Source organism: Seriola aureovittata, chromosome 18 (genome assembly GCF_021018895.1).
Source record: "Seriola aureovittata isolate HTS-2021-v1 ecotype China chromosome 18, ASM2101889v1, whole genome shotgun sequence".
Taxonomy (NCBI): Eukaryota; Metazoa; Chordata; class Actinopteri; order Carangiformes; family Carangidae; genus Seriola; species Seriola aureovittata.
This window is the reverse complement of record NC_079381.1, coordinates 4,966,787-4,988,938: the sequence shown is the minus strand read 5'-3', so window position 1 is coordinate 4,988,938 and position 22,152 is coordinate 4,966,787. Positions and strand designations below refer to the sequence as shown.

The following is a 22,152-nucleotide window of genomic DNA, read 5'->3' as shown; positions in this document are numbered from 1 at the left end:
AAAAGAAGAAGGAATGATTTGGGAGCTGGTGGCTGCTGTACGGGATCCATGTAAGGGCTATGATACGCAAAACAAAAACGCTAGGATGGTCTCTTCCATTGTGGCTTCTCATTCCCATATAAAAAGCTAGGGCGCCTCCTTGTGGCCGAGGTGACCAAGCCCCAGCAGCAGGATATCTAGCTCTACCTAGACCGTTTACCAGACTTATTGATAATATCACATTCATTAGACAACACTGGTAAAATGTTGATGGTTTATTTACATGTATATACAGATGACAATAAAGGTGCCATAACAAGAACATAAATAAGGTTCGGTGAATTTCTTTCCAAAATCAAAATATACATATTACACAGAATCTCACATCTGGAATTACCCTAAAATGAGGCACACATACATAATATAATACATAATACATGCGGTACATACGCAAGGTAAGGTCAAAAACATTACATTTTGTACAAATAAACAGCAATATTTAGGGAAGACATGTGCACACAATTGACTGCTAGTGATAATCACATTCAGTTCTTCTACATTAGAGTGAGACTGTGAGCTGACAACAAGTTTCAGAACCAGCGTCTTGCTGTCCAGACCGATCTCACCGGTGAAGCTGACATACCAGGCAATTTGGGGGTACAATGCATGAGTAACACTCCCAGTAACAGGCAACAAAGTGACACAAAAGATAATAAATGTAATCAAATTTTGCTGGCAATCAATTGCTTCCTCTGGGAAAAAGCATCAATGCTGCTGATGCAGCTCCTTGGGTTACCTATCAAAGATCCCAAAAAATTGCCTAGGGTATTACTGCCTTGAGGTTTCACCAGTTTATTTTATCTTTATGTGTTGTGTGCACATGTGCATCAAAACATAACTCTAGTATAAATTTCCCTCAAGGCTCATTGTCTACTCTCGACTGCACCATGGTAGCGGCACACATGGTCCAAATACAGATTTACTGCTCTGACATCTCCTCCAGTTGTTTGTATTTTTAAAAGTATCACAACAACTTACAGTCATAATCCATCCTGATGAAAAAGAGGCTCAGAAAAATTGAGACAGTTTCAATTTCCTTCCATTCAGAGTTCAAAATCAGTCAAAGCATCAATTTAGCAATAGGCAACATTAACTATATTTACACTTCATGGCCAAAAGTGTGTGGTCATTCTATTATTCTTATATATAACTGTTTCCTATTTCCAAACCATTAGGAAAACAGCCGCCAATTTTTTGGTTTCAGGCTATCCACATAATTTCAGTGGCTGGCTGCAGTGATTTGATCCCATTCAGTCCCATGGCCATTAGTGAAGTTGGTCACTCATACTGAGTGATAAGGCCTGGCTTGCATTTAGTGTTTCTGTTTATCCCAAAGGTGTTAAGGTCAGTCCTGTTCTTCCACACCAGACTAGGAAAACCATTTCTTTATGGGCCTGGCTTTGTGCAAAGGGACATTGTAGAGTCAAACCAAACTGTTGCCACAAAGTTGGAAACACACTATTGTTGGTGGAACTATAGGGTGGAAACAAGGAAAAACAGCCCCAAGACCAAATGCACACAAACTGAATGTCCATATACTTTTGGCCATACAGTGCATTTTAGCATTTAGCAGCACATAGAATAGATTGTCCACTACTTCAAGGAAGCAGTGAAACATTTTCTCAATTTTGATGCTATTAGAAAGAAATAATAAAAAACTGGAGTCTAGTGTGACCTGCCTGGAACATGTGTGTGAAAAAATGAAAAAAGGTGCCAGTGAGCCAAAAGAAAAATTATACCGTTGTTATGCTTTAAATCTCGAATGGCAGATGAAAACTGCTCTGTGATGTGAAAGCACAACTACTGACTGCCTCTTCTCAGGTGACACGGCAGGCTCGTATCATAAGCAGCTGCAGCAGGATGAACAGCGGCGAGACGATGAGGCCAAACCACAGGTCTCTGGCTTGTTCCTGCTCAGCCAGCTTCTGACACAGCAGCACCTCGCACACCAGCTTCAGGCTGAGCACCGTCAGCACCCAGAGGAGCCGCAGGACTGCCAGACGCTTCTCATTCTCTTGGTAAAGACGTATGGACACAATGGCCGTGAAGTAGGTGCTGAGGCCGTCTGCAGCAAACAGTGGGACGAAGACCAGCCACCAGCTCAGTGTGGGTGTGAACTTGTCAGCTCGCAGAGCGACCAGCATGCTGAAGACCAGCAAAGCTAAAAGGTGGAGGAACAGTTCAAAGGTGGCAAAGCCCAGCCACTGGACCAGTTCCCTCAGGGAGAACAGCATGGCTGAGCACAGTGGGGTCTTCAACCAGGGACGGACTGACTGAGAACGACCAGGTCACAGACTGGGCAGCCCTTCTTAGGGGTCAAAGTGCTCCAGGATAGCAGAGGGTGGCCGTGAGGTGTCACTGATAATGCCTGGGCAAAATTAGTGAAGTACCACAGAGATGACCCTCTTGGCTACATCTTCAAATCCACCCTGAGTAGGTTGATTGGTGTTGGTGAATGCAGGAAGTGCTCCCAGTCTGAGTCTCTCTGGAAACCTTTCCTTCCTAAAATTTAACAAAGAAATAATAATATTAGAAAAAGCGGGTACATTGTGCCACATCTGACAGAACTGGGAAAAAAGCAAAACTAGCGTCAGGTATACACCCACACACTGCCTGTAACTCAGAGTGCACCAGGCCCAAATCACGTCTCACTGAATCAGGAAACAGCTTGTGAAAACAACTGTCCTTTTCCATCACTTCACCCCAGTGTCAGTTCAATATTTACCCTGATTCAACTCACTTAGATACCGGCTGATATTCGTAGACTGAAATTAAATTGACACACGGTTTATCATCAACGTTACATCATCAAGACGAACTACAGTTCACGATGATGATACAGCCTGTAGCCGATCCTACCACTACAATGTAAGCTAACCACAGTCACAGATGATGCAGAGCCCCTAATTACAAAACAGCACATGTATACGCATATACCAAAATATATTTAAGATGTATTTTACTGAGAAAACACGTTATTTCACCTTAACAACAGTCGGGTGTTTTCTCCTCCATCTAGCTGGACGCCAAACTGTCAGTATACAAAGCTAACAAACCTTTAGCATCGTAGCTTCGGCTTTTTTTCTTGGGCTGAGGAATGATCGCGAGAACACTAAACCTGGCTTGTACGGTGGCCCGAAAGACTATATGTTTTGGCAAATCTTTTGTAAAATAAGTGTAAACCCGTTTAGTGTTCCAATGGTACTTGCTGTATTAACAATAAATACAGTAATATATATATGTATCATCATAATAATAAAAATAATTTCCATTTGGTTTTATTATATGCTTCAGGCTTAATGAAAACCCTAGAGACTCCAGTCAGTAGGTGGCGGTAACGCGCTGCCATGTCGCCCGCGAAACGTCGATTAAAAAGGACATACTTGGATTTGACTGTGTAGAGTGAGGTGTAGAGAAGTCGCCGACTCATACACACAGGCAAGTACACTGTCTTCCTTTGGTATTTTTGCAGTTTTCATACATGTCTTGTGAGTGTGAGTGTTATGTCGCAGATTTAAGACAATAGTTGCAGTGGGTTGTAGTTTTAAAAAGAAGCGTTAATTACATATCCTAGTTAAGAGCCAAGGTTACAAAACTAAATGTAGCCTACTAAAAAACAACATACATGTGATCGTTGAATGAAATTACAGTGGTCATTAGTAGTGTGTTTGAACTTATGTCGTATTTCTCCGTGTAACAGAAATGGCTTGTCATCTTAAAGTTGCAGTTTGTCATTCATTTGTGGTTCATATCAGTGGATTTAAGTTTAAGAAAATAACACGATTGCAGCGAGGATCATTTTAACATTGCAGATCCATATATCACAATCCGATGTGATGTTGTACATGACTTAATATTATGTCTCCCACATTAGTGTCTATGTGTTTTTAACTGTGACTAAAGTTACTGCTGATGAGAATAAACTTTCAGTCAAGCTAAGATAATTGGTCCAGTGCATCCAAAGGCAACAACGATATGACAAATGTGTTAACAATCACCTATGAGATAATCAAGCTGTTTTCCACAGTTCTTTATATGAGACCAAACTTTTAATATGTGTTGTTTGTTTGGACATAAAATGATAAAAACCATCTTACCACAATCGGATTCTACTTAGTCAGTTAATGATAATATTAATTTAAAGCACAGATTAATGGTCCCTTATCAAAAATGTATTCATAAATCAAGTAAATGATCTCTGTCCTGCTGTGGAAAAAATGCGGAGGAGTGGGATGTCAAGGTCACTCAGAAAAGGCTTGTGCATGGAGAAAAAAATGTTCACACAGTATTAAGATAAAAAGTTCTTGTTTGAAATAAGTTTAAAAACCTGCAGCCTGCGTGACTGTACAATGGGACAGAGCCAAGGTGTTGTTTGGCGAAGCAGTGTCACGCATGCTTGGTCAGTTTTAACGGTGACTGAACTGCAATAAAGCACCAGGGCGTGGGAGTGATGTTTTTGCTCTGCTCATTAACTACAAGTCAAAGATAAGACAAAGACAGAAAAGAGGCTGCTCTGTTCCCTGTATTACTTTATGTGTTTTATCACTGATCATCTCTCCGCCTCAGGGTTAAGATGCAGACACCAGCCGAGTCGATCATCCACAGTGGCTATTTCCACCCGACGCTCCGATACTGGCAGACCTGTGCTGCAGATTTAAGACCTGACAATCTCATCTACCCAATCTTCATCACGTAAATGAAACTTCTCGGTTTTCTTCAAGTGAATCCAAGTTATGGTCACAAAACATGGCAAATAAAACAAGTGTGCAGGAGTTTGACCGATGTAGTAGTGGTCAGATGAAGTCAACTAAACTATGCTTTTAACTTTTATAATTTAGTGGACTTCCACCTTCTCACCTCTGGTTCTTTGTCACTCTCTCCTTTAGAGACAGTGCAGATGCAGTGGAGCCCATCGGCAGCCTGCCAGGACAGGCCAGGTGAGAGCGAAACCCACAAATACTTTCACAGCCGTCTCATGATTCAGATCTTCACTATAACAAAGTGCCTGATTTCCTGAGCTACTTGAAGAATCTATTTCTGCTCAGAAGGACAATTTGAAATAATTGGACTGTTTTGACTGGGGTGATTGAAGCATTCATTTAAACACCAATCAGATGAAACACACAGTGTCACCCTGCAGCTGTGACCCCACTGAGGGTGTTGTCCTCAGATAAAAGCAGTCGGGCAGGGTGGACCCAGAGCCAAACACTGGACCTGGACCAAGATAAGAAGAGAATCCGTTATCCAGCACAAAACAAAACCAAACTGCGAACCCACCTTCACATTTTGTGTGCTTGTGCGTCACAAGACACAAGCCTTTTTAGTTTTCTCCTCATATAAAACTAAAGAAGGATGATCATTTTCATTGTTTCCTTTCCTGAAAGGCCCTTTTTTTGCTTCCTTCCATTCATATTATACGTATTGTCATTAATAGATATGGTGTGAATAAGCTGGAAGGAATGTTGCGGCCACTTGTGGAGAACGGCTTGAAATGCGTGCTGATTTTTGGTGTTCCAGCAAAAGTAGAAAAGGTATGTTAAAGAGAGGAAAAAGTCATGTTAATCACTCTTAAATGAGCATTAAAGTTTGTGTCTTGTTTTCTCTGCCTGGTCGTATAAATTTTTTTAGAAGTAGTTAGATGAAACATCAATGAGACTGAGTGTTTGTAGTCTTTAACTTTATATTATTACTGCATTTCTCTAAATTGGTAGATATGGTTTCTAATTGACTAGTCCCTGTGAATTTAACTCACAGCAAAGGTATAAGTCTTGTAAATAATACCTTTTTATAACAGATTATAAAGAGACTACCTGGCCAAAAGTAGACTTTTGGTCTGGGTCTGTTTTTCATGGTTTCTGCTTGGTAAAGTGTAAAAGAACTTGACTGGCCACCACAGAGCCCTGACGTAAACCTCATCCAACGCCTTTGGGATGAACTGGAACATTGACCGTGAATCAGGCCTTATCACCCAACATCAGTTTGGACTTCACTAATGCTGTTGTGTCTGAATGGGAGCAAATCCCTGCAGCCAGGTTCTAAAATCCCATGGGAAGTCTGAAACCAGAAGAGGAGGCTGTTGTAAGAGCAGATTAACGCCCATGGTTTAGAAATGACATGTTCTGAGAGGCAGCAAAACAGTGTATCACACTCAAAAAAAAAACCACTGTTATCTGGTCTTTCCTCGTCAGGATGACAGGGGTTCAGGTGCCGACACAGACGACACACCGGCCGTCCTGGCAGTGAAGAAAATCAGATCTTTGTTCCCAGAGCTGCTGGTGGCGTGCGACGTCTGCTTGTGTCCCTACACGTCGCATGGCCACTGTGGTCAGTGTCTCCTCAGATGATTTATCTCCTGTTTGTGTCTCATAAAGAGCAAAGTAAAAAGGGCAGAGATAATGTGCATCATATATTTGGGTTTTGTTTCTCCTTTTGTCTTGCAGGTATCCTGAATGACGACGGTACTCTGAACAATGACGCCAGCTGCCTGCGCTTGGCAGAAGTGGCGCTGGCCTACGCCCGGGCTGGTAATTCTTGTTTCTTGCTTTGTTAAGATTGTTTCTGTCTTTGGAGTGAGACATACAAGGATTTTTTTTATTGAGTGTTTTTATCAAGTATTTTCTGTCACCCATATCGGTTTATACAGAAGCTGGTTTGCATTTTGTCTCCGAATTTGTAATTGTGTTCATAGTTTGAACTGAGACCTCACATAAGCCAGAGCTCCTGCTTCTTCTGTATTCTGGGAGGTTTCTTTCATTTATCTTTTAGGCTGGTTGCTGTATTTTTCTTCTTCTTTTTTTGAGTTGACTACTTATGACCAATTAAAAATATATATAAGGATTATGTTTCTCATACCAGAATACTGCCATGTAATGAAAGCTTTGAGCCAACATCTAGACCATATTGAAAAATAAGATTCACAGAAGATATAGTCGTATAACAATTATTTATATAACGGTAAATAAAGAATAAATATTTTTGGTGCCTGTTTAAAGTTTTATGAGGGGATGGGTATTTGGCGACATGGGCTCATGACCTCAGGATATGTAAAATCCTGGCAGCGGCCCTACACTCAGCAGTAATGTCAGTTCCATGTTTACCCAGATACTGAAGGTAAAGTTAAACTGGACTAATACAAGTTTCATGTCCTCTGTTCTACAGGCTGTCACATCATCGCCCCCTCTGATATGATGGATGGAAGAGTCAGAGCTATAAAACAAGCACTGATATCCAATGGTTTGGGAAACAAGGTAAACGACTGAAAATAATACAGAAGTGATTCTTATTGTACTTTTACTTTTATCTTTTTTAAAAAAGCTGAGTGATTTTCTGAAACAGCTGGGCCTGTAGTTTTTTTTTTTTTGTTTTTAACATGTTACTCAAACAAAAGGAAATGTTTCATTGGTTGGGCACTAGTTTCAGCTGCAGATTAATCCACATTTGATGCTTTAGTGAGTACATTTGGCAGCAGGATGGTGTATGTCTAAGCAAGTCAAACTACAGTGTGTGTGTTCATGGTAATAAAGGAACATGTCACCCAGAGCAACAGTGTGGCTCACTGATGTTATTTTAATAGTTTTTTTGGAAACAAAGAGAGCTCTCTGGCTTAGAGGAATAAGATATACCAGACTTTGAATACACAGAGGAAACTTGTTAGTAGAATCGGTATTCATTGTTGGTCTTTTCATGTGATTTTTTGACAGTAAAAAAAAAAAGTATATTTGAATACTTATTAGATAGCATGTAAATATAACAGAATGTGTTTTGTAGTTGTTTCTCATTTTTTGTGATCTCCTCCAGGCTTCAGTGCTGAGCTACAGTGCAAAGTTTGCCTCTTGTTATTATGGTCCTTTCCGGTAAGTGAGCGCTCTTGGATCAGGTGTAAACAGATCAGTGAGTTAGTACGTTGAAGTGAGAGTAGACTGAAGCTCCCTGCTGTGTTTGTATACAGAGATGCTGCACAGTCTAAACCTGCGTTTGGGGACAGACGCTGCTATCAGCTGCCTCCTGGAGCGAGAGGACTTGCCGTTCGAGCTGTGGTCAGTGTGTGTGTGTGTGTGTGTGTGTGTGTGTGTGTGTGTGTGTGTGTGTGTGTGTGTGTGTGTGTGTGTGTGTGTGTGTGTGTGTGTGTATGTACACATGACTTGGTTAAAAGTGTTGCGTTGAAACAGTTGTGGGAGATGTTGCTGCTGTTCTGTGCTGCAGGAGCGAGATGTGAGAGAGGGAGCTGATATGCTGATGGTGAAACCAGGTCTGCCGTATCTGGACATTGTGAGAGAAGTCAAGGACAAGGTCTGTAACTAAATCAGTTCAATGAGGAACAATGCTGCAGTTTTGCATTTTGGGAAACATGCTCAGTTGCTATGAAACACAGATGAGAAAAATCCCAGAAGCAAACCCTGCAAAATGTCACATGCGAATATCACTGTACCTGTTGGAGGAAGTGTGTCAGTTTTTCTTCATGTGTCTCCCTTCAGTTCCCCACTCACCCCTTGGCTGTGTACAACGTGTCAGGGGAGTTTGCCATGATATGGCACGGAGCGCAGGCTGGAGCATTTGACCTGCGGGCTGCTGTGATGGAGGCCATGACCGCCTTCCGCAGGGCAGGTAAGGCGGCGGGGGCAGGGCACTCCTGAACATAGACTGTGTCAACAAATGCGTCCTTTTCTCTCCGGTTTGGCCCTCCCTCCACACTGAGTTGGTGTCAATCACATTCAAAAACTGAGAGTGGAGAATCACTGTGATTGTTGCTCTATTATAGTGAATGAAGCAATATAAACAGGTGACTGCACTGTAGGAGTCTCCTCTCCTGTTCAGTAATGAGCTCTACACCATCAGTCTACATCAGAAGATCAATGAAAGACTGTAAAAACGGTTATTCTGCTGTATATAATTCAAGCATGATATGGCCTGATGCTTGATACATCTAAAATGAAATCTCACACTATTATCCAGATTGACACTATAAAATCAAAAACCTAGTGGACTGTGATTAACTGCATTAACCCCTCAAGTAAAACCAGCTGACTGTACTCATGCTTTGATGTACACCACATTCATACGGTTGTTTTAAGTAAGTAATGAAAATGTGGGTAGTTTTTCTTCTTCATTTCAAATGTTCAAGCTCATTAAAATGCATATTACAAGTTCAGTTCTAGATGTGATCTGACTCATTTTCCCCTGCCCTGTGATGCAGGTGCTGACATCATCATCACCTACTACACACCCCAGCTGCTCACCTGGCTGAAGGAGTAAAGAACAAATACCTGAAGCCAAAGGATGAATGGACCTAGAAACGGACCAACAGACAACTACAAACCTGCTGGAGACTCAGTCATGCTAACAAATAGCACTATAGAAAATGAAAACAAGTAATCTGTTCAATTTTAGGCCTTTATGTTGCTCTCTCTGTTCAGTTTTGTGCTAACAATTCAAATGGCTGGCTGCATGTTTCTCGGTGTATGGGTTGGTTTGCTGAAGTGATTATGTTTGTAAAGAAAGAAATAGAGCCTAAACCTTAAGCTCTATTTCCTTTTAAGCTTTTGAAGGGCTACTCATGATCTGAATCTCTGAAGTCAAGCAATTTGATTATGGAATGTATTTTTTTTATGAATCTGGGCCTCACACGTCTGATTATATATGTGACAACTGTCTGAGCCAAAGCACTGTCATCCTGTAACAAGCTCGTATTCTCTGGGGAAAATAAAATCATTCAGCTACAAGTGTGTTATTTAAATTTGATGCATGTTGCTTAAGGCCTGTGAATGCTGCAGAACAAATTTCACAACTTAACCAACACTAAAAACATTCAACGCGTCTTATATGTGTACACAAAGTACAGATAAAAAGTCGACCATAAGTACAAAGTAACTGTATTAAATGTGCTTAAATGCGTCTCAAAATAAAGCGGTCGACTGTAGTGTTGTCAAGTAAATGTTAAAGCTGCCCTGTGGAGTTTTTGACCACTAGTAACGTTTTTATGAGTGGGTCACCTGGTCACCTGTGTCCTCCTACACAAGTGACACTACACACATTCTTGCCATTGATTACTGGTACTGCGCTGACTACAGGTGGTGGTCAGGCCAAGTAACGCAGCAGTGCACCAGAAAAAGCATTAAAGAATTAAAGAATTAAATAATACAGGTTTCAGGTCCTGTAAATGAGATTTTATTATAGGAATAATTTTATAACTGCAAACAACTTTTTTTTTAATGTAAAGATATAGTGGAGTAATCTGTGTCTCACTGTTTTTTGTTTTGGTAGCTGGTCAGGTAGCACGTGCGTTTTAATGCATGTCCCTCCTGTTAAACTATTGGTCCTCCTCATATTTATGAACACACAGGCCTCGCCCACAGGTGAGGTGACACTGCAGTTTGCAGCATTCAGGTGAAAGTGATCTTCCAGAATTCCCTCTACTGAAGGAGAAACCACTATGTCTTCTACAAAGAAAGAGAAGATGAGGACCATGAGGACTACCCGCTCAAATCCTGGTCAGCCAGTGGACCGTCAAAACATCCAAAAAGTTTTTACCTGCTCTGTCAGAGTCGTTTGTAGGGCCGCGGTCCCAGCACATAAGTTCAAGGCTGAATTTAGACCTAAGCTGCTAAAGAGCTCCAGCTTGACTTGGACCTGGCTTTTCCTCTCCATGTGTAAGTAACTTGAATGCTACATCATTTTTCATGTCTGTTTTCATTAGTAATCGGCGACATAGCATGATAACGGTGGCTAACTTGCTGCTACCATTGTTTTGAATTTTTTCGGGAAATGTTGCTATCGCTAGCTGGCTAACTGTTAGCATAGCCATGGCGCATGCTAGCGTGGGCTAGGTTGTGGTCATATTGTATGTTGTTGGCTCTCGCGTACACAGGGTGACTTTATTCAGTTGCGCTTTTTGTTCTGTGTTTAGTGGCCGCTTTCACGGGGCTTCATAATACCTGGCTGACTGGGAACGTGAAGGGGGGTGGGGGGTGGGGGGTGGGGTGGGTGTCCGATGAAGCCTTTGTTTTGGTTTGAGATGCTGGTGGTCTAGTGCGACATCTAGTGGCAGAACAATCGTAAGGAGAAATGTTAATATTTATTACTTTTGTTTGACCCCAAGAATACACACACATGCATGTTGATGAGTAACATTGGATGTAAACACTTTGTTTTCTTTGTATTGAACCACTTTGGTTCAGACTGAATTAACTTAACCACATCGGATGCAGTGCCATGAAATGTTGTTCATATAATAATGATCCCCAGAGGATGAATCCTCCTGACTTTGGCAATCCTCTGACTTTTCATCTGGCACCACCAGCTGGATAAGTTTTCACTTATCCAGTGAAATATCTCAGCATCTATGTAATCATTCCTGTCCTAGTCTGTGCTCATTTTTGTCAATGTTACCTTAACATTACAAGAAAAACATTGCACTAAAACTAACTTACAAAATGTAACCTAATCTTACAAAGTGTAAACTGTGGGTTAGGTCACTCAGAAAATCAGGTATCTGTCATAAAACTGTGTTGGCAAGTAATTATTTTAAATAAATGAGCCTGTTTCACATGTTAACATGTCACAGTAGGAAAAGATCTGGTGTAAATAACAAAATGAATGTTGAATGATTTCCTCTAAACTGTTCTGGTGTCAGTGTCCTGGTTGTATGTATGTTGGCTGACTGACATTATCATGGGATATTTGAATAGAACAGGAGTAGGCTATAAATTCCACTCTCATTTTTATTCTCTTTAACTGAGTCATCAGCTCGGCAGCTGGAACCAGGAAACTTTGGGCTTTGCACAGATACATAATAAACCTAACACAGATTTCAGCTGACTGCCAGACTGATGCTGGAGACTGGTTGGCAGGTCCTAATGAGTAGAGATCAACTGTAACATTCTTCAAGTGAATCAGACCCCTGAGCCATAATCCAAGGCAGGGGGTGCATTTCAGTTACTGTAATTCATATGCTGCCATGCATACCAATCAGATTAATCAGTCAATCCACAGCGCCATCAACAGGCAGCTGCCTATTTACTGCAGCAGTTGCACTTAAAATCTGATTTACAAAAAACTGTTATAATCCTTTAAAATCCAACCAGTTAATACAAGGCAAAACTATCTACAGTAATATTGATGTATGTGCTCGGATCCCTAAAACAATGCTTAACTGCTCAGTTTTAAATGCACCAGAGACTGGAGCAGGCCATGACCCTGTAAAACCTCCATGGGTGATAAATGACAGCCAGGGGGCGACTCACGCCCGTTTCAGAGGATTTATTCATACACTGCAAAAAATGTCACATATTTCAACAAGTCATTCGGTCTATTAGTTTGCTTTACTGTCTGTTTTTTTTATATAAAACATTAACAACTTTGTGTTCTTCGTGTTTGTGGTGCAGTTTAATGTTTTAGTGTCTTATCTATAAACACAAATGTCAGTCAGAATAGGTCTTATTTTGAGAGACGGGATGAAGCAGGTCTTTGAGGGAAGGTTGCAGGAAATCTGAACTATTAAGACCCGCACTGACATCTCCTGAACTCACTAAAAACATTTTATCAATTAACTAAAGAAAAATAATTCTCTGGGACTCGCTTTTGATTTGTTGACACTGGAAGCAGCGCACACTTCTTGCAGTGTGTGACGTGCGGGGGCAGAGCAGAGGGCTGCTCTGATTTAAGTTGCAGTCATCTGGATGGATGTTATCACACTCAGAGAGACCATTAGCGTGAGGACCGGTCGGCGCTGGAGACTCGCTTTTGGAAGTACAACAACTTCATTTAACGTGGATATACGCAGCGCACACGCATGGCACCGCCGGGCTGGCACTACGTGATGATGCATTTATCGACTTTGTTTGAGTTTTGAGAGAGAGTGAGGAGACAGAGAGTGGGGGAGACGGATACTTATGGTTTGGTGTAAGGGTGCCTCAGCCGGCCGTGTCTCCTCTCCAAACGGTGCGCTCTCCGTGGCCGTACTTGCTCTCCGGGACTTCCACGCGGCTGGGACGCGACATGGGATGCAGAAGCGCGCTGGGATGCTGCCTTCTCGCGGCGTTGTCCTGCTGCCTCTTCCCCGGCTGCAGAGGTAACATCACCGTGGCTGTGATGCTCCCGGACAACCATCACAAGTACCCGTGGGCTCTGCCGCGCGTCTTCCCGGCCATCCTCATGGCGCACGAGGACCTGCACGGCAAACACGGGCTGCTGCTCGGCCGGTACATCAACATTCTCAACTACAGCACCGAGGACCCCATCGCGGGCTCGTGCGCTGAGAGCCGGGCGCAGGTGGTGGCCGTGGACGCCAAGCTTTACATCCACCCTGACGCTTTCTTCGGACCCGGGTGCGTGTACCCGCTCGCCTCCGTGGGGCGATTCGCGTCCCACTGGAAACTCCCGCTGATCACAGCCGGAGGTCCCGCGTACGGCTTTGACAAGCGGGAGGAGTACAGGACCATCGTGCGCAGCGGGCCATCCACCACCAAGCTGGGGGACTTTGCCACCGTCCTGCACACGCATTTCAACTGGACTTCCCGGGCCGTGGTGATCTTCCACGACCTGCGGCAGGACGACCGGCCGCACTACTTCCTCTCGGAGGGGATCTACCTGAACCTGAAGGAGGAGATGAACATCACGGTGGAGGCCCAGCCTTACGAGGACGACTTCAAGTACTACAAGGATCACATCAGTTTTATGAAGGAGCACGGGAGAAGTAAGTCCATGCTGCCGGAAAGATGTGTGATTTAAAAGTTGTAAATCCTGGGAATAACACCTGAAACGAGATTTCAATTTAGTCAGGCCCGTGGTGCTAAAACAAAAAGCCAACATTCAATGAAGAAATCTTTTAGTTTTTTACATGAGCTGTTTTTGCCACTTGTCTTTGGGGCATGTGACATTATCTCAAATTAAAGCAGCTGGCTAATGTCAGTGTATGGAGAAGGAAATTCCCTCTCACTGGATGAGCTCCATGGGAAACAGTTGAGTGAAATTGTCTCACGCCAGTCGCCACTCAGATTTATAGCCTATCTCTTATTTGAGGGAAAAATATGAAATGACTAGGGGCAATTAATCTGTGCCTTAAGCTTCAAGGGATGAGCAATATTTAACAACTATGTATTTAATCAGGAGCTTTCATTTGACGTGTTTTACACAATGCTGCAACGGGAGATCCCGGGTTCACAGAATGAGGTCACAGTGAAGTTTTTTTCTTTTTCCCAGCAGATTCAAACTAAGGTGGACTGAAATAGGTGCAGGGAAAAGCCTGTTTAATCCGGAGTTATTACAGAGGAATGTTTAGGCTGTGGGTAGTCTGCTGCTGGTGGTTTATTGCCTGCGGAGGACCACCACCTGCGTTTTTTAAAGAGCGAGAGAGGGAGAGAGAGATAGAGGGAGAGAGAGGGGTCGTGATCAAATGGGTGCCCTCTTAGCTACAACAGGCTTTGTATGTGTGGTTGACTGCGTGCGTTCCTGCTGCTGCTGCTGTTCAACATCCAGAAGGGGTTTATTCGATCATTCTGGTTAGTCTTTACAAAGTCATGCTGTGAAGCCAAACTTTATTCAAACCCACAGAAGTTTGTTTTAAATCCTAGTGCAGAAGTTTCCAAAGATATCAAATATGTCATGTATTTTTGGGGGAATGTGAGCAACATTTCCATCTGATGGGAGTGATGGACACATAAACATGGAGTTTTGGGTTTGAATGTTTTACTCAGTGGAAACATATAGTTTGAGTGAAGAGCTGGCGCAGGATGATACAGAATATATATATGATGCTGTCAGCAGTGTGGAATAAGAGGATTTTTCCAACTTTAAAGCCAATTAGAGGGCAATAATAATTGATTTCTAAACATTTTCTCAAGTTGCAAAACAGTTTTTAACACGTGAAAATAACAGATTTTATTTATTAACGTATTCATTTGATGAAGCGTAAATCACACAGCCGAGAGGCAGTTAAATCTCTCGTCTCTGTTCTCGCCTTAACTTTAATTTGAAACATTGCGAGGCAGACTTCCTCATTACTGCTGTTGTGAAAAGTTAATTGTGTGACTGAGAGTGGATGATGGCTCGTGCGCGCGCGGCGCTGCGCACGTGTTTGTCAAAACTGCAGAAGCAAAGTGTGTAAAATGACATATTCCCACATCTCTTAGCTGCAAGTAACTGATTTATTTAATGATTTATTTCATTTAATGTTAAATAGATAATATACTAGTGCCTTTAGATCATAAGACATTAATAAGAACAATTTTTGGGTTGCCAGGTTGTGAAAAATTCCTTCAACTTATTTTTGCATGGTAAAAACTCTAATAAATGCTAAAACGTTATTAAAGCAAAAGCTCAACATTTTTGCACATCACCATTATTTGCTTTGTTTCTGAGAGTTGCATGGGAAGAATTATATCAATCTCATGTCTTGAGCTGGAGTCAGGATGTGGTTAGCTTAGCCTAGCTTAGCACAGACACTGTAAGTAGGTCAAAACAATGAGTCTGGCTCCGCAAAAGTTAACAAATAAAACATTTCATTAATTAACATACCATATCTCTTTTATCCAACCTGTGCATAAACAGAAAAGTAAAAACACCAGTAGTTTTTGTGTTTAAGAGAAAGTTATGCACTGGCTCTATTCCTCAATGAGAGACGTCCAGGAGCAGGGACTGTGTGCAGCTTCCTGAGGTCTTGTGGTCACAGTGCAGTGGGGTAACCTGCCTCTGCACCATTGTGCCTGTTCAGAGGTCAAAACCAAAACCGCAGCTCACGGCTGGCAACTTGTGCTATAACCAGAGACTCTGGACTGAAGTACTTGGCAGAGTTTGTCAGGAGATAGTTCCAGCAGGTAACTCCCTCTAAACCACAAATAGCCGTTTTACATTTCTATTCATGAACTAATGACTCAAGCAAGATTAAATGTGCTAATTAGTGAGTTTTAGAGGTGTTGGTAGAATTTCAGTCGAATTTCTGTTCCTGTGTCTTTATCCTGAGCAAGGCTAATCATGTCCTGACTCCAGCCCATATAACACACAGACGTGAGACTGACATTGTTTATTAGGTCTCCTTTCGTATTTCTGTCTGTAAGAGCTGAAAGTGTCAGGCTGGAGGTGGATAAACCCCAGACAGATTTTTCACAACCTGGTTACCCATAAATTGTTTGCATTAGCAGCTTATAACTTGTGTATGAAGGAGTAATAAATGATTGATTTATGATTAGTAAAGTCATTAGTAAGGTCTGGTTCTCATATTCCTAAATGCTCTGGATCAGAAATATTTTGAGCAATGGAACTGTTACTTACATCCAAGAAGAAATACCAAGGACAGTGTGTAAAAGTAAAAGTAAAGTCTTGTGCTCAGTCTTTAAAGTCGTATCAGCGGTGACTTTCACTGTTTTTCAAAAATCAGAACAGAAGATGATGATTGAATGTGATTGAAATCTGTGCGTGTAAAAGAAACAAATCTCCAACTCTGGGGATAGGGTTAATGCTTTCAGCGCAGTTTGAGGGATTATGTGCTCCTCTCAAGAAACACATTAACATCAGTCTTGTGCCTAAGCCCAACCAAGCCTTAACTAGATCAGCATCAGATCAGAAAACACCAACATGAATGTTTTCATGTTTTCTTAATGGTGATTTGTGGTGGTTTTGGGCGGCGCAGACAAACAAAGTCCTTCTGCCGATAAGAAAACACTTATGAACTGTTTTTGGAAGGCAGTTACAAATGGCGTGTTTTGTCCTTTTATTTTGGAGAACGATATTTCCATCTGAAATGTAACGCAACTTATATTGTATATATTGTATTTACTTACAGTTTGAATACAGGTGCTTCCCACCTTTGCTTGTTTGCTACAAGTCTGACACACACTTATGTCAATATAATGTTTTTGTCCAACTGTGATGCTCTAGTTTTTTGGATTCAGAAATGCGTGGCTGATCCTGATAGTGCATGGGTGTGTTGCAAATATTTATCTGCCTATACCCCTGGGAGTGTTTGAAGGGAATCATTTCTGGAACCAGCTCAACATCTCAGAGCAAAATCTGCCTCCAACCAGTAAATCTTTGGGTATTATGGTTTCTGGCACAGTGGAACAAACTGAGCTTTAAACATTTTAATCTGTTGTTACAGTAACAGCATCAACAAATGGAATAAACACAGTGTCAAGGTAATTAAAGGGTGGTACAGGGAAAGAGGTGAAAGGTGCGAGCTGCCAAATGCCCCCCTTCCTCCCCTCCCCACCCTTTTCCCAGGATGAATTATGGAGCTGCCGCAGTGAGCTGGAGGTCACAGAAGCTAATGGTTTTGTCAGGGCTTGTCCTGGCTCGGCGTTCAGCTCACTTTTCTCCCGGCAGATAACCTCCGGGCTATCTTCTCTGAAAAGTCACACGATTGGCAAGAGGCTAAGCCGAGGTGAGAGAGGAAAACTGGGGCTTTTTTTGTGAAGCCACACATTGTTGGAACTTTGACAAATCTCTTTAAGGAACATAAAACGAGAGCACGCAATCTATTGATAAAAAAAAAAATTGGGGGTCATAATAAGGTGCTTGCGCAGATGATCTATGGGAGGACAGTCTCAATGACCCACATTTCCATCCCTAGAGCTAAAACAGTCAAGCCAATCAGAGGTCTGTAGGCGGGATTAAGTGCGAGGATGCAATCTTCTTGTTAAATTGGCACGATAATGGTGCCAATCGTGACTGAGACTGACGCAGATGCAGGATGTTGCAACTCAGAAATAACTTTTAAACTGGCATGTTTTCTTCTGCTCCCAGCCACTACCGCAGCTTCACTGGCAACTGTAAATGACAGATGGAACAGATAGACTTGCTACTGATTAGTTATGACAAAACAAGACACAACTGAGCTGTAGTTAGTCAAATCAAGTAGATATCTTCACTTTTCTTCTGTTCCTGGCCTGTTGTTTTGCCAAGGAAACACTGTACGGGGATTTAGAAAAAGGAAAGTTTGCACTAAAATGACAGCAACCAATAACTCTGTCAGTGCACATATGGACAAGTGAGGACTTGGTCCGACTTGGAGACGACAGGTTACACACATGATGCATATGAAATAATGGATGGTAGGCAGCTGTGTGGGGTCAACAGGAACCCAGCAGTGAGTTTTTGCACCAGGACCCTCTGTGATGTGATAGATAAGATGACAGGATATTGCTGTTGCTAGGCAAAAAATTTCCATCCATCTCCCAACATGTCAATATTTAAGTAGCTCAGTGTTATTTTCGCTTGATTAACCAAGGTGTTGCTAGCAATTTTCTCCTCGTGGGGAGGAGCATACAATCTTTCAGCTAATCTGAAAACATGAAAATCTACTTCATTATTGTCTGATTATCTCATTTCATTTTCATAACACTGTGACATTCTTCAAACTTGGGTAGATTTTATTTGTATTATTTTTTAGTATGTGGCAAGACTCTGTTTTGTTATGGAGTACTTTAACTTAAAGGTCCAGTTCATCCAAGAAGTAGTAATAATAATAAAATAACTGTACCTCGCTGTGAACATGTTTCACTGGAGTTACTTTCTATTGAAAAATAGTTCCTGTAAAAGCTGTTGACAGTGTGTTGCGTATGGATTATTCAGGAAAACAGGGTCACTGCTTCTGTAAAGACATGTTACTGTTGAACTTTAAAATGAAAGGTTTCAGTGCCGTGTGCATCACATTTGAAATGTGGAGGCAGAAATCTCAGAAATTGATTTTTCTTTTTTCTTTTTTCTTTTTTTTTTTTTTTTGGAATTTGGGCGAACTGACCCTTTAAGTAAAGGTTTCAAACTCCTCTTCCAGCTCTGGCGTGGCGTGAGATGAGTGCAGTGCTCTGAACACTCTGAATATATTCAAGCTCCCATCACATTGCCCAGTGACACTCTCGCCTTGATGCTTTTCACTGCATTAATGGCACACGAGAGGGAACATTTCAGCTGTGTGAGTGGAAGAATACATCAGGCTGTATTTTGCATTCCTTTTTTTTTTTTTTTTCGAGTACATATGCCAGTGGTGTGTAGCTGCCAGTGAGTGATGAAAAGCGTGTTCCTTCACAATGAAGCTCAGGTAGTGCCTCAGAGTAATTAGTGAAATCCTGTTTCCTGAGTGAAAACACTCCCAGGATGCAACTGTATAGCAGCAGGTTAGATCAACTGGATGTTGCTTACATGGATTTAGTTTTCCACACAAAGGAATGCTACAGAGGCGAAGCTACAAGTCATAAAAGCCTCCCAGACAGATTAGAACATGAAAACACAGAGAGCTGGAGGATAATCTTCTCTAAGAAAGATCCAGCTACAAGACAAACATGACACAGAGTCATGTTAGAAAATCCAGCTTAATCCAATCGAGAAGATGACAAAATCACGCTGAGTGCAGTAATTGGCTTGCTTTCTGTTTGTGCACTTGCATGTGATTATCTGTGGAGCCATCCAAAGCAGCCAAATGTCCCAATTTACAAACCAAACCAAACACAGTGTAATTAAGAATTTAAATTGCTTAAATTATGAAGTGAATGTAACAGATGTGTGGGAGTACGGCTTGCTTCCATTGGTGCAGATAGTTCGTATCACAGGCCTTCACATTAACAACAAACAGATCATCTGCACCTTATTGAGTCTTCAGCTTTATTTACTTGATATTACTTCATCCGTCTTTTTGTTTTGTTCCAAGAGACTCAGACTCAATACCAAGTTCCTAAAGCAAGATGAAACCTCATTGCAAACAAGCAGGCGATAATGCACACTTATTGCGTCTCCTTACGTTAGAAAATAATGAACACAATGGAGATGAAGAACACAGTGTAGTGTTTCACCTGCAACTTGATGAGTTTCAGTTTTTGTTGAAGTTGTTTACAAAGGTGTTGAATCAACTTTATGGTCATTTTGGAGGCTGTAGTTTGTGCTTCTGTTGAATTGTGTTATGTCACGTATAAAGGTGTTTCTATTATTTTGTCAACTCCATGTGTATAGAGGAGGGCTGTTGTATTAGACAATATACACCGAATAAATTGTAGTAGTGCCGACGGTAAAGAGGAATGAAGTGTGCTGAAATTTTAAAATTACAACAGTCCTGAATTCCTTGGCAACACCTGCAGTAACAGCATGTGCCCTTTAATAATACAAGTCCCAGAGTTGCACTGAAAAGGACACGGATATTGACCACTGGGGCAGAGTGCACGCTGTTAGGAGCTTCTCTGTCAGAAAAACAGCAACGGGTGTTTCTGTTTACAGCAGATTCAAAGAAAAAAAAAAAAAAAAAAAAAACCTGTGCTGAGAAGAATCATTGCTTCATATTGTTTTGATAAAGAAGAGCTGGAAAGATAGTCAACAGTTTTGAAATGCCTGCATGCACCGACTTTCGTCTAATGCATCACATCTAGTACCTGCATGTGCTGTTTCCTGTGAATCCCTTATGTGTGGTTATGCAATTTGAACTGTGTGCCAGAGAGGCTGACTCTGCCAGGAACAATGAAAACTACAGTACACTGAATGGCTACTGCTGAAAGAATTACTCATAAAAAGGGATTAATATATAAATAATACGTTAATAAATATCGTTAATCTGTTATTTTTCACGTGTTAAAAACCAAACAACTGTTTTGCGACTTGAGAAAATGTTTAGAAATCAATTATTATAAAATCACAAGGATTATCACATTAACAATTGCCAGCCAATCAGAGACAAGTAGCTTAATCATTGCGGTCTTGGTAAAAGTGGTATTACATGATGGCAGGAAGCTTATTCTTAGAAAAACAAGTGTGCAGCACAGAAAAAACAAGTCATTTGATGTCTCATTCACCCCTCAGGAGGTTTTATTTTTTCTGTATTTTCCTTGGTTCACTTTTCTTGGTTTAGGCCTCTTTTAGGTCATTATCAAGTGTCATTATCTTGAAATGGCAGACTGCACTGTTATCAAGGAGGAAGTACCCAGAGCTCATGCATCCGTCCTCTTATTTGTGCGTTATTGTATTGTACGCTATCTTGCACTGTTGAGAAATCCTGGCTCTACATCAAAGAGGAATCACTTGGCTCAGCTTTCTGTTAAATCGGTCAACAGGTTTTTGAGACAGTCCTGCAAACTATCAGAATAAAAACAGGAAAAATGAGAGGTAAAAATGAGACTTGATGACAGACAATCCTTGAAACAATCTTGTCCTATTACAATATGAATTTCGGATTTAAAGGTCCCATATTTTACACTTGTCCAGAGTTTTATTTGAAGTGGTGATCCATAAGAAGATATATTTGTGGTTTCAAGAACCAAAAACCATCTCAAAGTAGTTTGATATCTCCTCTCTGAGGCTTCTCTCTGGAGCTCTGCTCTAGAAACAACCGGTTGGTGAGCCAATCAGAAGAGAGGAGGCTCTGAGCCTCTCTTCAGATTGGCTGACTTTCTGAGTGAGCCAATAAAAATATAGCAGATTTCAGGTAAACAAATCTGCTGTGACTGCTTTGTTGTGATATCACAAAGTTACAGAAGTCCTGATGGCTCGTTGTAAGGCTCAGTTTCTGAATACAGGCTGTGTGCATCATTTCTCTGTGGACTGAGGCTTTGATACTTTCACAGTATTAATATAGAACCTAGACCTGCTTTATAATCAAAGAACACATGGACATCTACCTTTATATAATATGGGACCTTTAATAACGGGCTAAATTATGTAAGAGGGAGATTTTGTGCAGGGTAGAGAGCAGGGCTGAGCTGAGCTGATTACCATCCTGGAGTCTGTGAAGTGGAACAACTTGTACCAAATAATTTAATGTGCTTTTGTGTAAAGCCTCAGCAGGTCCATATACTGTACGACCGCTACAACACAGGAGGACATTTTCCCTCGGCTGTGTAGCAGCATTTACTTTGGGAGTGGTCCAGGAGACAGCAGGACTACTTGGCATGGCGAACCATGTTGGAAGAGATGAGAGTTGGGGTCTAGGCTGCGGCCAACTTTGGTCTAACACATGAGGAAATGTCTGCTAACTGGGAGCGCTGCCTCAGAACTGGCAGCAGCCACTCTGACATACGCTACAAATGGAAATAATGCTATGTTTTTTTATTCATGACTCAACAGCAGGAGGGTGTAGGTGGCAGGGTGAAGGTAGTGGGTATAGAGACGCTCTCAGAGACTGTAACATGGGCCTCAGGTTTGATTGCT

The 22,152-nt window shown here is 41.6% G+C and overlaps 3 protein-coding genes across 6 annotated transcripts in view; 2 read left to right on the top strand and 1 right to left on the bottom strand.

Moving 5' to 3' along the window:
- Positions 1-239: 239 nt before the first annotated feature.
- Positions 240-3,211, bottom strand: tmem203 (transmembrane protein 203). Of its 3 annotated transcripts, none has more exons than XM_056404052.1 (2): positions 3,096-3,211; positions 240-2,541 (listed from the first exon to the last, which is right to left on the bottom strand). In XM_056404052.1, exon 2 carries the CDS (start codon positions 2,271-2,273, stop codon positions 1,857-1,859), a length of 417 nt encoding a protein of 138 aa, XP_056260027.1. In that variant the 5' UTR covers positions 2,274-2,541; positions 3,096-3,211; the 3' UTR covers positions 240-1,856. The 3 variants fall into 3 exon arrangements, with proteins under 3 accessions (XP_056260027.1, XP_056260026.1, XP_056260028.1); XM_056404051.1 differs by having other exon boundaries at positions 3,024-3,148; XM_056404053.1 differs by lacking the exon at positions 3,096-3,211 and adding an exon at positions 2,765-2,908.
- A 127-nt stretch (positions 3,212-3,338) lies between these two features.
- Positions 3,339-9,758, top strand: alad (aminolevulinate dehydratase). Its single transcript, XM_056404050.1, has 12 exons — positions 3,339-3,477; positions 4,606-4,731; positions 4,926-4,976; positions 5,474-5,570; positions 6,228-6,363; positions 6,480-6,563; positions 7,198-7,286; positions 7,837-7,892; positions 7,988-8,075; positions 8,242-8,328; positions 8,514-8,643; positions 9,233-9,758. Exons 2-12 carry the CDS (start codon positions 4,613-4,615, stop codon positions 9,289-9,291), a joined length of 996 nt encoding a protein of 331 aa, XP_056260025.1. The 5' UTR covers positions 3,339-3,477; positions 4,606-4,612; the 3' UTR covers positions 9,292-9,758.
- Positions 9,759-10,399: 641 nt separating this feature from the next.
- The window catches only part of npr2 (natriuretic peptide receptor 2), a 67,498-nt gene continuing 55,745 nt past the window's right edge, over positions 10,400-22,152 (top strand). The window contains exon 1 of one of the 2 annotated variants that reach the window (XM_056403342.1): positions 10,400-10,685. In XM_056403342.1, coding sequence (XP_056259317.1) covers positions 10,469-10,685 — 217 coding nt within the window. In that variant the 5' untranslated portion in view covers positions 10,400-10,468. Of the gene's footprint in view, positions 10,686-12,720; positions 13,730-22,152 lie in introns of those variants that run through there. The other variant, XM_056403341.1, reaches the window with a different exon arrangement.

Bases quoted from the DNA above. Each gene is read 5' to 3' on its own strand.
- tmem203 (XM_056404052.1), bottom strand. From the start codon at position 2,273: ATGCTGTTCTCCCTGAGGGAACTGGTCCAGTGGCTGGGCTTTGCCACC.
- alad (XM_056404050.1), top strand. From the start codon at position 4,613: ATGCAGACACCAGCCGAGTCGATCATCCACAGTGGCTATTTCCACCCG. The intron at 5,571-6,227 runs GTATGTTAAAGA...TTTCCTCGTCAG, and splicing joins TTCCAGCAAAAGTAGAAAAG to GATGACAGGGGTTCAGGTGC. The intron at 8,329-8,513 runs GTCTGTAACTAA...GTCTCCCTTCAG, and splicing joins TGAGAGAAGTCAAGGACAAG to TTCCCCACTCACCCCTTGGC.